At 38.6% G+C, this 16,352-nt stretch overlaps 1 protein-coding gene across 1 annotated transcript in view; it reads right to left on the bottom strand.

Annotated features, from left to right (window-relative positions):
* Kif21a (kinesin family member 21A) overlaps window positions 1-16,352 on the bottom strand; it is a 57,789-nt gene that overhangs the window by 23,502 nt on the left and 17,935 nt on the right. The window contains exons 12-24 of the mRNA XM_055626818.1: window positions 14,634-14,672; window positions 10,671-10,761; window positions 9,845-9,971; window positions 9,275-9,463; window positions 8,672-8,871; window positions 7,864-7,971; window positions 7,405-7,473; window positions 6,986-7,200; window positions 6,712-6,865; window positions 6,351-6,545; window positions 5,648-5,749; window positions 4,819-4,984; window positions 4,311-4,331 (exon numbers count right to left, since the gene is read on the bottom strand). Of these exons, the coding sequence (XP_055482793.1) occupies window positions 4,311-4,331; window positions 4,819-4,984; window positions 5,648-5,749; window positions 6,351-6,545; window positions 6,712-6,865; window positions 6,986-7,200; window positions 7,405-7,473; window positions 7,864-7,971; window positions 8,672-8,871; window positions 9,275-9,463; window positions 9,845-9,971; window positions 10,671-10,761; window positions 14,634-14,672 (1,676 nt within the window). The remainder of the gene's footprint in view (window positions 1-4,310; window positions 4,332-4,818; window positions 4,985-5,647; window positions 5,750-6,350; window positions 6,546-6,711; window positions 6,866-6,985; window positions 7,201-7,404; window positions 7,474-7,863; window positions 7,972-8,671; window positions 8,872-9,274; window positions 9,464-9,844; window positions 9,972-10,670; window positions 10,762-14,633; window positions 14,673-16,352) is intronic.

Genomic DNA, 16,352 nt, shown 5'->3' with positions numbered 1-16,352 from the left:
CCATATAAACATCAGCTCAGCGTCTCAACACAGGCACTTTGGTTTGGACTGCTGAATCCAAATAAACAGTGGAGAACAACACTTCTAAGAAGTGCCTCTAGTTACCTTGCTAGGATGAGGAGAAATACGTCCAACATGAAAAATCATGAGTTTGAACGGTAAGACATGGAAAAATGACATTCGGAGAATGGGGTTTAGATTATGAATTTACCTGAGTACACACCATTATGCTATATATGTCCTATCTGAACACGTAAACCTACTGATTAAAACGAGAAGGTCACAGTGAATGCCCCACGAGCTCCCGTCGGGGCACTCGGTCCGTCGCTACCGCTGTGTACCCGTCAGCATTCTAACACTGCAGCAACACTGCATCTCAGTAGACTATTTGCCCCTTTTAGAATCTCGAGTAGAAAGAGTATACACGAAGCTATCCAGATGCCACACATGCATGCATCTCTGTCACAGGTCCACAGAAGACAAAGACAATAACAGGTGTGCATGCAACAGCTCTGTAAACTACCAGGAGTAAACAGCTGCCCCATCGGGAAAGCTGTGGCAGGCTAGAAGAATAACAAAACAAACCAACCCAAAAGGACAAAAACATGGAAACGAAACATAAAACTAAGAAATCAGTAGATAAGTAGGAAATCAGTAGCTAAAACAGCTATAAGATAAAGCAAATAAACTATTTAACTGTCAGCAAGCCCCTAACACGCATGCAGTTTTTTAACTCAGTTTTTATTTTAAAAAACTAAATAGCATCATGATGTAATTTAAATGTATAGGTGTGCGATTCACACCTTTCTATTAGGTAAGAACACTGCAGACATGAGTCAACTCATCCCTTCTTCTCTAATGCTCCCTTCTTTCAACCACCGAGGATACGTCACATCTCGGTGCAAGTTTAGTAATGTTTGGAAATATTATCTAAGATAGAACCATATTTAAGATTCACAGAGAGGGGAAGGAAATGGTGGTCTTGAAGGAAATGTGCATCTCAAAGGCATTCTTTCAAAGGAGGCTAAGATGACTGATTAGTTAATAATGTAAAAATAAGGTTAAAAAGAAGTGACAAGCTATGCTCCTTATAAACTCAGGGATTTGAACAGCTAGTCCCGGCGGTGGAGTTGTATGGCGAGGCAGCGCATCCTTGCATGAGGAAGAATACCACGGCGGGGGGGAGGGGGGGAGGGTTGGCTTTGAGAATTTACAGCCTTCCCCTGCCCCACCCCCAGTTTGTTCTCTCTGCTTGGTGTCTGCAGTTGAATGTGATTTACTACCATTGTCCTTTCAGACATTGGTAGAAACAGACAGAACTTAAAACATTAAGAAAAAAAAATACTTAACTCCTGTTTATGAATATATGTCTCCCAGAGAAATAAATTATACTTCATATAAACAACCTGGCCAGAGCCAAGATGGCCAACCTCACCCCAGTTCATCACCAACTTAGGTATTGCCTCAAAACTAAAACTGATGTGAAACATTTTATCTGATGGCACACAGCTATTCACTCGAGCATGAGACCATCAGGTCTGTTTCTCACCTAGCACCATTTAGATGAAAGCACAGAGCTCTCAGGTGCCCTGCTCATCCACACTGGGGCAGAGCTTTATGATTTCACACCACTGGAAATGAACCAAGGGTTTGTGATTTCCCATCTTTTTTTTTAAATAAAGTTTTTAAATTTGAGGTGTACCTTTGCGTTAAAACGTAGTATATGAAATAGAACTAATACAGCACCCCTGTGACTGTTCCTTTCGAAACCCTGGCTTACAAACCTGTATACACTTTAGATGGCTTCCAAAAACTTAACTCAGATATCCCTGGCCAACAACAAACAACAAAATAAGGAATGCTCAGTAGGTCTAGATGCAAGCATATGACTGATGCTGACTGCATGTTTTCTTTACGGGGGCCTCGAACCTGGTACCTATTAAGCATATATGCATATGACCCTTGGTCCCAATAATAGCCTTGGGTGGTGACAACTGTCTAACAGATTTCCCTCATGCGAACTGCTGTGCTTTTGTCCCTTGGCCTGCATTCATATGATCTCTCATGGCTGGGAGCAAACAAAGGAAGCTCGAACGTGAACTCCTATAGGCTCATCTGTGTCTTTTTCCTGATACTACAACTGTATATTCATATCATTCTTTTCTCAATAAATATTAACCATAAATACAACTCTATGCAGGATCCTAGAGGCTCCTAGCTAATCCATAGTAGAGATACAGGTATAGTAGAATTCTTGGGTCTTGGGTGCCTCCAGTAGAGGTAGTGTTAACAAGGAAAAAACAAAAATATCCCTCAAAAGTTTTAAGATCTTAAGTATAGGGGTGGTGGCCCCAGCTTAGCCTCCAACCTTAAGTTTCATCATTATCAACCACATACTTGTTTCTCCAGAGCACTGACTTGCTGGTCAGCTGTCTCTCCCCTCTCCTTAGCTGTGTGAACCCCTCAACTTCTTTTTGTTTTAATCTGATAGCTCAAATTCCACACCCTCCAGACAGTCTTTACCAATGCTGGCACTCTTTGGGTCGTTCTAACCTGTACTCTCACACGCTTCGTTCGCATTTACTCCATTCTCCGCCCTCACTGCACTGCGATGCGCTTTTCATGGTCTGTGACCCTCAACGGAGCGTCATGAGAAAAAGATTAGTGTGGCAACCACCTCTCGGTCCAGTTCTCAGCCTCAATGTTTAGGGTAAAATTAGAAAGCTGAGCACAGTTTATGTAGATACATTATCTATGACTGTCTAGCTTTCCAGTTGAATATCCATTTCTTTTGTCCTCCGCTGCCTCGCCTCCACTTTCTCTTACTTAGACTGTAGCCCAAAACTCTAGGAAAATTCTGCCCTGGGTGACAGGTTCTGTCGACTGACAGCATTTGCGCTCTCTGCTTCTATAAGCAGAACACTGTAAAATTTAATACTATTCGTCAAATAAGCAGTCTGATATTTATCTACACAAAATGTCATTTAATAATTTCCCTTCTAGGCCATGGAACATGTGTTAAGCTGAGACACTACAAAGAACAGAAAGAAGGAAGATGAACAAGGACAATGAAGAAACAGAAAGCAGAAAATGAAGAGAAAGAAGTGGAAGGGGGAGGAGCAGAGGACTACAAGAAAAGGCAGGAACAGAACAAAGCCAAAACAAGAAGGAAACAGAAGAGGAGGAAGTGGGGAAAAGGAGACAGAAAAGGAAGAAACAAGGCTGGGGATGGGAATGGAGGAAAGGAAACACGTGTGCTTGACATGTCCTCCATAGGACATGGTGTCTTTTAATCAGACCTAATTGTTCCTAATAGTCTGTTATTCCTCCTCGTCATAGCTCGACAAGTAGCTTCAAATAGCCTCACATACATGTTACATATGCACCACGGCTGATCTCACAGAATCACTGTCTTCACGGTAACATGTGATATACGAATCAAATTGATCCTGTATTTTATATGTATCAGTGCTTATCATTTCAAAAAGTGAAGATTCACATACTGTGTTTAGTCTTAATGACAGAGAGGGGTTACTACATTTAATTTTTCAGTTATTTTCCTCTTCTTTACCAATAAGCATTCAGAAAACTTTGAAGAGGTGTATAATTGGGGAAAAAAAAGTTGTGATCACATTTGTATAACTTTAATTAAACAAACTTGTTCCAAATTTAGCACTCTTATCTATCACTAATAATAAAATTCCTCCAGTCTCCTGGTTCTACACACATTATCACTAAGAGTAGGAAAAGATATGACCAATGAGAATGGTTCATATAGAAGACAGAAAAAAGAAAAAGGCTAAAACTTCCATGTTCAATGATCTCCATAGCCTCTTTTAGGCTGAAAATATGATGTTTATGATTATAAACATGATATAGTATGTTCAAATAAAGTCCTTGCATTTTACTCAATATATAAAATATATATCCCTAATCTTATTTTTAGAAGGACTAGATGAGAATATATATAAAAGAAATTTATGAGGTAAAAACAGTGGATGAAAGATAACAGATATATTTAAAAATTAAAAAAGAACATATATTCCATGTTTTCCTTCAAGAAAGAGAAAGAACTCAGAGAACTTATGAAATTCCACAACTGAACTCAAATGACTATTAGCTCAAGCACACCTCTTTTACACATCTAAGAATTTCAAAATCAAGAATGTTTAACATAAAAGATTTAGTGTTTTTTTTTTATCATGCAAAAACAGTGGCTACTAATAAACATTTTCAAATATGTACCACAATTAGTGCACAGGACAATTAGTGACTCATGCAGCTGTTGGGTACACAGAAAGCATACTCACCTTGTGGGGCGCTATCTAGATCTGGATAGACAACAGCAGGAGGAAACAAAAAGCAATACTCCAATCAAAACAAAGCCAAAGTTTAAAACTCTCACATAGCACTAGATTATGTACTGATGTTTAGGTATACCGAATAGATGCCATAACAAACACTTGCAAATGCATTTTAGCACAGTTAGGGATGCAGCGGAAATGTAATGAAAATTGGTTAATCTTTTAAGTAACTTAACCAATTTAGAAACAATTTAAAATTCCTAGTCTCCTTTATTCATAAAATCAATGATTTAATACGGTTAAATGGCCTTAAGTTGGTGATATTTCTTTGAATGACGGTAAGTACTTCTCCCAGTTTTTCATACACATGCAAATTAAAGAGAGAATATTTATTAAAAGCATAAGTGAGTATAGCATCTATTCAAACAAGCCATAAAGGAAGGATATATAGATACGACGTCCAAAGAGCAAAGCTACCATGCAACTCGTCTAAGTAAAATGTAATCCAAATTACCTTGCAATGCATGGCCTAGCAAAGCATCCAGCTCCGGGTTCAACTCCGCTTTCTCTTTTAACATATGAAATAAGAGTTGATTCTGTGTAGCACTGGTGATTTCTGTCTGCTTGAGTCGACCTTCAAGTACTTTAATCTGAGCTTCTTTCTGGGCAGCCTGAAGACCCTGAAACAATGACCACAAGAGCAAACTGTCTTACATCTTAGAAAACAGGGCCCACTATGAGAACACACTTAATGCTTGGACTTTGACATCAGACAGACCTTAATGCAAACCGGCCCCTCTACTTGCTCTGCTCAGAGATCTCAGAGAAAGTTTCCCTGTCCAAGATCTCATTACCCTGCAGACACTCAGTTCCTGTGTGTGGAGTGTTATGGATCACGGCACACGGTAACGATGATTTGTCCAGCGTGAGTAGCAAGTGACTCAGCTGTCACCGCCTTCAACAAAAGGGAGTGTGTGTTCTACAGGTGACAAGTCAGGCTTACATTCAAAACGGAAGGGTGCTGCAACTGTATTTTTTTCTCTCTGATTTTCTTTTGACTTGTACAGAATTAGTAGCAAACCAACTGTGATACAAAACCTGTTTCCTTGAGAATCATTTATTAAGACAAAATGGGCTTTATTTCTTCTTTGTTTATTTACTCTAATATATAAGCATAACAGAGCCAGTAAATCTGATATAGATGTTTATAGCATTTTTTGTAACTTTTTTTTTCAGTTAAGAATTTCATTTCTTTTTACTAAGAGGAGGGTTACTGGAGAGAGACATGCAAAATCGAATTGGTCAAAACTTAAACTTTTAAGAAGAGGGGAGTCAAGTCTCACCTTGTTGATGCCCATTGACAAGAAGTGATCTAGCAAGTACCGAGCTTCCGTAAGTGTGCAGGCATTAATGACAGCAGTGACATCCAGGGTCTCCCCTTCTTCCTGCATCAGACAGGTGTGTAACAACCATTACTTTAGTCTGGACATATTTAAACAGAAGGCAAAAGGCTATTAATTTTACTTCACAGTACCGGATAAGTCAATGAAGCTGCTCAGAAAAATATAACACGAATCCCACACTAAGAAACGTGATCTAGTCGAACATAGACACACCTAAGTAGTTAAAAATTCAAGGCAAGATATAATAAATTACACATATAATAAAAAACCATGTGTGAAATAATAAAGAATCTCACAAGATCAGTAGAAAAACTCAGAGAGAAGACGGTATCTATTATATGTATAAAACCTAAGAATCAGATTAAAATGCATTAAAAATGCATAGAAAAAGACCTTCATATAAAAATTCAAAGTGCTCTTAAAGACATACAATACAGAAGTTCTTATCCTTAAGCTATTAAATATCTTTAAGATCCTAAGCATATATAAAGTCATACTTGTAGCATCTGGGATGTAGAGGCAGGAGGATCAGAAACTGAAGGTCATTCTTATGTACACACACAGAGTCTGAGGACAGCCAGGGCTAGAGACCGTCTCTCAAAAAGAAACAAAAACAGGAAAAACTGTCTTTTAAGGTACACACCTTTGCTTCCTCCATCTGCATGATGTTAGCTTGACAGTCAGCAATACTATCATTGATGTAATCGATATTCGCAGTCAGGGACTCCATCTCCTCACTGATGTTCACCACATTTTTATCTCCCTCTCCACTCTCCTTGACTATCTTCTCTCTCCTTTTTGAAAGTTTCTCTCGCCTTTTTGTGAGTTCTTCCCGTTGCTATGAAAAAATATATATATATATTGGAGTTTAAGAAATGATTTTCATTTACCCGTACAAAAAACAATCAAGACAAAATGACGCCATAGAAGGTGCTCAATGCTTGCGGAAGAGTAAGGCTAACGGTCTGGCAAAGGAGGGCATGTCTAGTTTCAGTTTCCCATACCCTAAGGAGTCTGTTCATGTCGGCCTCCATGTTGGAAATGGTCATCTTCTGCATGATAATGTCAGTCACGCGGCGCTCAAGCAGCTGCCACTTCATGCGGGCGGTCTTGGAAATGAACACCCGGCCAGTTAATCCTTTCCTCTGATATATTTTCCTGTAACCATTTGCAAGGATAAAAACGATTACTTGTGCCTTTATTTTATTGTTCACAACCAATAACAAGACCTGTTTCATTTATGTAACACTCAGTGTGGACATGCAGAATCAGCAGGACCTGGTTCCGTTTGTCGTAGGTGTTGGTAACGCCTGGACCCTTGCCACAGGAATTCTCATTTTCTGCTGGGTGCCTGCCCTTGATGCATCTGCTTCCCCTGCAGCCGCACCAGAACCTGTGTCCTGAACAGGGCTTTCAGATGAGCTCAGTTTCCGCGTGACTTTCCCGGCTACTTTATCAGACATTGGCCTCACTTGCCGACGGAGAGCTGTGACCTGAAACAGCAACAATGGTTGATCTGATCTCTGTAGGAATGCCCATTACAGGGGTTGGGTAGAGAGGTAGAGGGATTGTCTATCACACGTAAAGCTCTAGGCTTAACCCCTAGCACCACAAAGTAAGAAAGAAAGAAATACATCATTTATCCCAAAGCCAAAATGTTCCCTTCAAATGCTTCCCCCAAAACTTGTGTACTGTACCTCTTCAGTTTTGCGTCGTAGAACTACTTCTTGATTTCTTTTCTGGGCTTCTAGAAGTCTAAGTTGATGCTGTAAAATGAGATTAAATATGTTATAAACAGCCAAATGAAGCATAGTATGCCCTCCTCTTAGGCTAAAACACTTTGTCTCACTGCCAGAAAATATGAGTTCTTAACATAATCTGGGTTAGCAACCTTGTGTCCATCATAGAGATGTTGTTATACAGCAAGCAAGGACACATACTGAAACAGCATCCTTGCACGCACCCCTTGCGATGAATCCGCCCTAACCCTTTGTAGTGAATTGCTGCAATCTGCATATAACAATGAATGTCATTTTGTCTAGCTAACGCCTATTTGTTTTCCTCAGCCTATACTTCGCTACAGCTAGAAATCTTCCCTCCGTTTATAAAACTGTACAATGCAGAGTACTCTCACACACCAGGGAGACTCTACTCACGTCTCTTTTGCGTTGATCCTTTTTCAGCTGAGCAATTTCCCTGTTTCTTCGAGATTCCGTCAGTCTCGCTTTCTCTTGTTCTTCTTTCATTTGTTTCATGAGGCGAACCTAAGGTTAGGTATATACATTATTGAACTTACTCCACCAGGTACATGGTCAGTAAATTACACAAATGGGAGGTTTTTTGTTCCCAATACTTCACACGGAAGCACACGGCGTCCACTGCGTATTTTTGTCAGTTAGCGGTTCTGGATTATATTCCTAATACATTTTTTATATTTATTATCAGTGCCTATGTGAGCCTGAATATGTGAGACAGCCTCTGCACTCTTTGACTCTCTCATCTGCAATGCCCTTGCAGATTGTGAAAATTAAATGATACCTGCAGGTGCTGATACCAGAGCCTGGTACAGGCAACGAACCTAGTAAGTATGGCAACTACACAACATAATTTACTCACTTCTTTCATCATCTCCCTATGGTAATTTCAGGGAGACTGCCTTGATTTTGGTACAAAATTTATGATAATTTATGAAAAACTGATACAAGCGTTCACATGGTCTCTTTGGCTTTGTGCTTCTCCAGGCAAGAAAATGATATATACCCAACTCTAGATGTTGCCTCTTAGGTGAATGAGAGTACAATCAGAGAGACACATACTGGAAGCCAAACATCTGTCTGTATCTTAAGATGGCGGTAAATACTGTGAGTTATTATTTTATGGGCTCAGGAAATAACCACAGTGATAGTTCAATTCCAAGATATAAAGCCTGAAGCCATCCAAGATGAGTTAGAGCAGTGTCCACACCTTTGTTTTCTTCATTTCCACGACATCCTGCTGCAGCTTCTTCAGCTGCTTTTCATACTGAGACTGGTTTCTCAGCAGCCTGGCATGCTCCTTCTGGGCTGTCTGAAGTCGCTGAAGCTCTTTGTTCATGGCGTGGAGCTTCTTTTCATATTCGCACTTGACCTTCTTGGCCTTTTCCTCTGAGTATGACTCCACCGAGCCTGGGTGCACATAAGGGCATAAGCGCATTGTTTCTGCTTTTGGTGTTTGTTTTGTTTTTTAAATTTATTTTGTTTATGAGTGCCTAATCTGCATGCCAGAAGAGGGCATCCTCAGATCCCATTCCAGCTGGTTGTGAGCCAGCACGTGATTGCTGGGAATTGAACTCAAGACTCAAGAAGAGCAGACAGTGCTCTTTACCACTGAGCCATCTCTCCAGCCCCAAATGCGTTGTTTCTGTGGGACACAGAATTTCTTTTGCAGACTCAGAACAAACACTCAGTTCCCAGGACTCAAGGATGTCTGAGCTCCCTTGGAGGTTTTGGCTCATTTCTGTTTTATTATCTATGTGAAACATTTAACGATCACTAAGCTTTTAGACTGAAGACACCACAGAGGACCCACCTAAGTTCTGGAGCACCTGGTCCCTCTCCAGCTGTGTGTCCCGGATCTTATGCTGCAGCATCATCAACTTCTCCTCATACTGCCTTTTCAGCGTCTGCAGCCGTCTCTGGCTGTTTTCTAGTTCATCAATCAGCTTCTGCTTAATTGCAATTTCACACGTGATATTTGCTAAGTCGGCTTGATAGTTAGCTATTCGCGGAAGATAAAAAGACCAAAAGAAGGCCAAAAGATAATCATTGCACCAAGCGAGACTGCAAAGCCATTATCTACATTCAGCAGCTTTGTGGGAAATTTCCCGGGCATATCATAGTCTAAAAAGACAGACTGTTCACAGAGGCCAATAGCAGATGCTGCGTCATACACTAAAGAAATGTGGAAACCACACTGTGAATAAATCTAGTACAGAAAGGAACGTCTCTTCTGCCTAGAGCATGCATGAGTCTAGGGTGGTCTTACAAGTCGGGAAAAATTGCCTTCACTGGGGATAAAATAGGAAATGTTGAGTTTCCCACCAACACCTGAGCAGCTTATGATCAGGATTTTTCTGCCTTCATGCTAAGGGGCAGGTACCTTTTTCATCTGATTCGGAATCTGATTCGTCAGAGCTATCTCCTCCTTCAATGTCATCCTCTTCCTCATCTTCCTCGTCCTCCTCTTCTTCCTCATCCTCATGGTCACTTACTTCTTGATTCTCTTCCTGAAATGTGATTTGTGACTATTAATAGCACAGTACTGGCAAGCGAACTGACCACCTCAGTAAGAGACACTAGAGTATACGAGTCTATCAAGTGTGAGTGTGTGTGTGTGTGAGTGTGTGTGTGTATGAATGTGCACATGTGTGTGCCTGCCCCTGTGTGGTGTGTGCACTAAGGATTAGAAGCGCAGATGCCAGGGCAGGATGTCCAGTGTCCTCCTCTATAACTTTCCACAGGGCCTGCCACTGAATCTGAAATCTCTGTTTTGGTTATGCTGGCAGCCAGCGAACTCCCAGGTTCGATCTGTCCAGACTCCCCACCTTGAGTTACAGGCCGTGACCAGCTTTGACAGAGATACCAGGGATCTGAGGAAGTCCTCATTCTCACCCATGGAAAGTGCTTCTGCCCGCTAAGCCACCTCCCCAGACACTGGATTTAGCTTTTCTTTAGTTCAAAATCACTACTAAGGTTATTAAGCAATAACTTTGCCTTAAAGACTTCTTCATCTCTCATGGCACCCTATCTGCACGCACACACACAATTCTCACAAAGCACCACCCTGAGACTTGCCAGGACTTCACAGTTCACAATTCTGAAGAAAAGTCTTCAAGGAAAGAGGAAACCATGGGTGTAATAACCACTTCCTTTTTGTTCATATAAGTTAGTGACTACAATTTCTAAGTTTATTCTCCCATTCTTACCATTTCTAATTCATTGTTTTCTTTTTCTGAGACACCCTTTTCTTCTTTCTTCTCCTGGTCGGTGTCTGTATTATCCTCTTTCCCAGCCACACTTTAAAAAAAAGAAAAAAAGAAAAATATGAGATAAGTGCAAAGAGAAAGTCTTTACTTTTTTTCCTCAGATTTTTTTTTAAAACATCGACAATTTGTAAAAAACAAAAGGAAAGGGTTAATCACTTAACTAAGCAATGCTTCCCTGTCTGATGAGTACAGAAAACCAGATCTCACTACTTGACCAACAATGTAGTAACTACATCACTGAAGGAAGCTTTTCTTCTAGTAATACTGATACCAGGTCATAGAGCGAAGTGTTGGATCTGCTGAGACAGCTAAGCTACCACACAGAAGCAGCTAAACTGCAACGCACTACAACTTAAATGTAACAGAAACTCACACAGGAAGTTTGGGCTCCCTGTCTGAATTCATGAAAACTTTTTTCACATAAACAGAAAGTGATACAATGATTCTCATAGTCTAATAATTGGAAAGGTTCCAAATCATTCTGCCCACAGGGAGTTTGCCTGTATGGGCCGTGTCCATCATTTCTGGGGTCTTTTCACAGCATAGACTGGTTTCTCATGTTCTCTCAGAGTGGGTCTTTGATTTCCAAAACTGTCTAAAGTTTAGGCTGCCCTCTTACTGAATCAGAAATTCCAGGTTCTACCACAAGTGTCACCATAAAAACTGAAGCCTTTCTCTTCAGAGATGCCTACAGATATAATTACACAATGGTCATGGCTAAATTCAGTTAGCTCTGGTAGTCTCAAGTAAAGGTAAATGACTACAGTGAGTGAACTTTCTGCATACCCAAATCACTCTGATCTTTCCTTGCATCCACTAAGCATGCACAGAAGATACACTTTAGCTCACTAGACTCATACATTTAAGAAAAATAGTGTTAATACAGCAAATCTTAAATAATCCATAGGGTTTGTGTTGTAGTGGAATTTTAAAATCATGAAGGTTAAAAAGAATATTCAAGTTAAGGCAATATTTCCAAACAAAATCCCCCTAGAAAGAGCATTATGATAGCCACTGTTTCCATGTCTGCCACATTAAAAAGCTTCCTTGTTGATACTTATTTCTAGGTTATAAAATAAGTAATTTGACCTCATTTGGGCCCTGTTATTATTATTTAACTATAACATTTAACTCCAGGTCTTTATTCTTATATGTAGTTTTATACTCAGAACAATACGAATATATCTTCCTCCTAAGTGCTTTCCAGTTTTTGTTTGTTAATGTGATTATTTATTTGCTGTCATTCTCACTGAACTAAAAGTCTCTTGAGAATAAGAATCATATGTATATGACTTATCATTCATTTACCCAGGGCCTGCACATAATAAATTATGCTACTGTTTATTAAATAAGTCAATCCCTGTGAATTACGTGAACAGCTGTGTTTGAGTAGTCCTGTGTATCTCACATACCAATTAAGTTAGAATGGAAAAGTACGGTTTGATACATTATAAAGACACAGAGAGGACAGTATGGCCTTTGGAACGAGAAGTAAAAGCCAGTAAGAATGGCAGTAAAATAGTCATAACTGGAGTCAAATAAACTGCAAATGATTTTCATGAATGTCATTAAATCATTGTATTAGAGGAAAAAAAACTAGAAGAAAGCTAGGAACTATTCAGGGTGAACTAGTATAACAAGCCCAATCATTTTCAAAGGCCAGTAATACATACTAAAAACTACTGTACCAGAAACTGAGACCCAAGATTTAATGCACGAAAAGGATGTGTGAGGGAAAGGGACACACATTTCCCATTAGGTCTCCTCCTCGTCATGCTGCCCCCTTTCTCACTCACGACTAGTGTAGTGTATTATCTCCACTATAGTTGGTTCTTATATTTCCGTATCATCTAAAGTCCCTTTTTCTTAGGAATATGGCCACCCATCTTTATTATGAATGCTTGACTAACACACAAGTAGCTAATACCCAGCCTAATGAATGTTGTCATTGACTTATATCTCCAATCATAAATTCTCCTTGCATTCTGACACAGAAAACAGCACCATAGGTATATTCTAATATGCTTCTGAGAATTACTGTTAAAGCTGAAGCTTTAAAGGTGATACTAATAAATGCTTTATCTCAAAGACTCAATTTTTCTTTGATAAAGGTTAACAAATTGATACTCTGAATAGCTACCTAAAGAACAATGAATCATTTTTTTTAATTAAATTTATACTTTACACAAAATCAGGATCATGGGAACTGGAAGGAACATAAACAATTAACCTTTTCATCTGGCAAATAAAAAAGGAAACTGTGGCCTTGAGATACTTTCCACACAAGGGACTAAGAGCAGATGTCCTGACTCTCAGAGTGAAGCGCCCACACCCCAGGAGCTTGTCAGTACAGAATGGCAGGCTCCACCTCTGTGCTCCTGAGTCCGATCTTCATTTCACTGAAAGAGATGTGTGCTCATGACTGAGACACAGTCCTGCTGTGTAGTAGCCCTGCTGCTACTGTCCTCTGTGATCATGCATAGTCGGAAGCACCTTAGACTAAGTCCATATGTACATTTAAGAAACTGATTAATGTAGTAACATGTTTCCACGCATACATTTAAAGGTTTATTGTATTGTGAGGTTTCCAACTATGAGAAATTCTGTATTTGTAACTTTTTGGTTCAGATGGTAAATACATTGTCCTAAATTAATGACACTTAGGTGAGTTCCAGTGTGAGCGACAGATAATTAGGATCACATTCTAGTTACAGGATACTTTTTAACATTGTAAATTATAGAATGTAAGCTCAGAAACTACACTCAACATAGTATATCGAGTATAATTAAGGGTAAACTATTATAAAGTAATTTATGATTTAATTCATTTAAAGTAAATCAGTCATTTAACTACTTAGTACAACATTCTTTTTTTAATGTTTTCTTGGTGGGGAGGAGGGCTTTTCGAGTCAGGGTTTGTCTGGGTAGCGTTGGCTGTCCTGGACTCACTTTGTAGACAGGCTGGCCTCGATCTCACAGACATCTGCCTGCCTCTGCCTCCTGGAGTACTAGGGTTAAAGGCATGCACCACCACAACAGCTCCAGCACAACTTTTTAAATTGACCTTTAAGTAACAGATGATACATGATCTCAAATGCAAAGCTTCTAGGATGACAGCATTTGTTTTGAAACTTCTTAATCAGTTTGGATATGATTTGGTGACTTGTTCAAAAAACTCTAAAAAGAAAGGTCCTACTCCCAAGCAAACATTTACTTATCTAAATAAATAATCATACACAGTCAAGCTCCATGATACTGAGATCAGCAACTCGCTTCTAAGTATTAAGGGGAAAAAAAGGGAGCTTTCCATCTTTCAATGCTCACTTGAAATACATTTGAAAAATTAAAAACATTTTTCTAGTTTGAATTTCAGAATTCCTGGTCAGTCTGACCTATGGGAAGGCCACAGTTCCTTTTGCCCTTTTCCTGTTTTAATGTTTCCTACAAAGCTTTTCATGTAAGAGAGATGCTGTTACACTATAGGTTAGCATTTGCTACAAGAAAAAGGCAATCACTGCCCAGCTAACAACTCCAACTCTGCTGCATGCTCCCTGTAGATATGGAAATGCTGATTTTTTTTGTTTGTTTTTGTAAACTTATAAATCTGATAGTGAAGGTTTATTTAATTTTACTAAAAGGGGTTAAATAATCATCATACTTCTGGCAGTTTATCTGAAAATTAATGAAATTGCTTGCGTTTTAATTCAAGTAAATACAGAGTTCTTTATTCTTAAACTAATTTTTTTCTGCTATTTTTATAAAAGTCATTACTTTAAGGAGCGCACAGCTAATCTAGTCGGAAGCAATCTACAATTCTATAGCACATTTTCTTGCAAATGGAAATTAAGTATTCAAATGACATTTTAATTTTAAAAACAAAAAAAACCTGGGAAATATTCCAACCTTCTTTCTTCTCGATTGCTTTCCTCAAGTTTCTGTAGCCTTCAAATCACGAGGCACAGTATGGGAAGGCCAAGCCAATGAAGGGCAAACCAGACAGTAAAAGCAAAAGTGGTAAGAAGGTAAAATGGCACATGAGCTTGAAAACGTTAAAATAAATTTTAAAGATATCATTAAGGACAATACACAGTAAAAAGGCAATACATTTTCTATGAATACAAAGTAGAAAATTAATAGTATTATATCTAAGAAGAAAATACAGATAATCAGTAAAAACTGTTTAACAGTAAAGTGCAGTTTCAATTTACATGAGTTGATAAATCCTGTTTGGATGTCATTGCTATTTTTAGCCAGAAATAGATCAATTTTTCAAAATTTTCTCTACTAAGTAAAGCCTACTTTCAGCAATATCATCTCCCCCCTTTAAATCTTTCAAAAGACTTTTTATGGTATGATTAAAAGACTTTCATTAAGTAATGCCTTTATACCATAATGATAATCCTAATACAACACACAAGTCACTACTTTAAGAACTTGGCTTCATTTGTTTTACTATACATATAATCATCACTAAATCTAAATTAAAAAAAAAAACTGATACCAAAATTGTATGAGATGGTATTACAGACAAATGAATATGGCTGTTATATGATCAATGAAAAAAAATACAATCTTGTTAATTGAAAAGAAAATTCTCACAAGGTTGGAGTCAAAATTTCACTACTAAGAGGGCATATCACTAAGACAAAGGGAGAAATAAAATGGGAACTTTAGTACTTTCCATTAGTAAGTTCTTTAATCAGAATAAAATAAAATTATAAATTTAGAGACGCACGTCTCAAACTTTAACTTAAAGAATACTCAATATACAAAGCTTAGGGCTCTTTACTCAATGGAATGTACTATATCTGAATATTTGTCATGTGACAATGCAGATGTGCTAGGCTCTGATTAGGCATATTGCAATCTGCACATAGCACACTTTGTCTAGAACCCCACAAAATCCTCTTGGAATCCCCAATATTTAAAAATAATAAAAAGAGAGCTGAGCTATGCATTGTTAGGTCAGTTCTCTTTTAATCTTATGATGTGTGGTTTAGTATAATATTTATTGCGTGGGCTATAATTGTCTCATAACCAAATTGCATACTGCTATTATACCATGAGACTAGCCATCTGAGGAAAAAATTCTACAAATTGATATTCACCAGGGATCAGGTAGTCGAGCACAGAGACTAGAAAAAGGGAAAGTCCACACAGTCCTGTGTTTCCAGAGTTTCAGTCCAACACCACAAAGTCCAGGTACGATGCAGTCTGAAAGACGACGAAGAGTTTTGTATCGCAGGGCATTTAAAGCCACATACCCAAAGGACTGAATGTGTGAGTGGTAAATTTTCTTTTTCTGTACACACAAAACAATCAGTGTGATCTAGGCTTGCCCTGATGAAAATGAACTACAGGGTTAAAGTATATGGTCTCCTGGTAAGGAATTCACATTTTCTACTTATTATTATTAATTATTATTGCTGAAACCCTTTGTTTTTTTTTGTGTTTGCTTTATTTCAGACCTTTGTCTAAGATGGAAATTTATTTTTCTTTTTATAACAACAATTTATAATCTAAAAGTTACTTCGACCTAAATGTGATTAGTAAAATGCTTTTGGTTTGGGTTTCCTGTGTGTGTGTGTGTGTGTGTGTGTGTGTGTGTGTGTGTGTGTGTGT

This window comes from Psammomys obesus, unplaced genomic scaffold, assembly GCF_907164565.1.
Source record: "Psammomys obesus unplaced genomic scaffold, mPsaObe1.curated_primary_1811, whole genome shotgun sequence".
NCBI classification, from domain to species: Eukaryota; Metazoa; Chordata; class Mammalia; order Rodentia; family Muridae; genus Psammomys; species Psammomys obesus.
The sequence above is the reverse complement of the archived record's forward strand: the minus strand, read 5'-3'. Positions and strand labels throughout refer to the sequence as shown.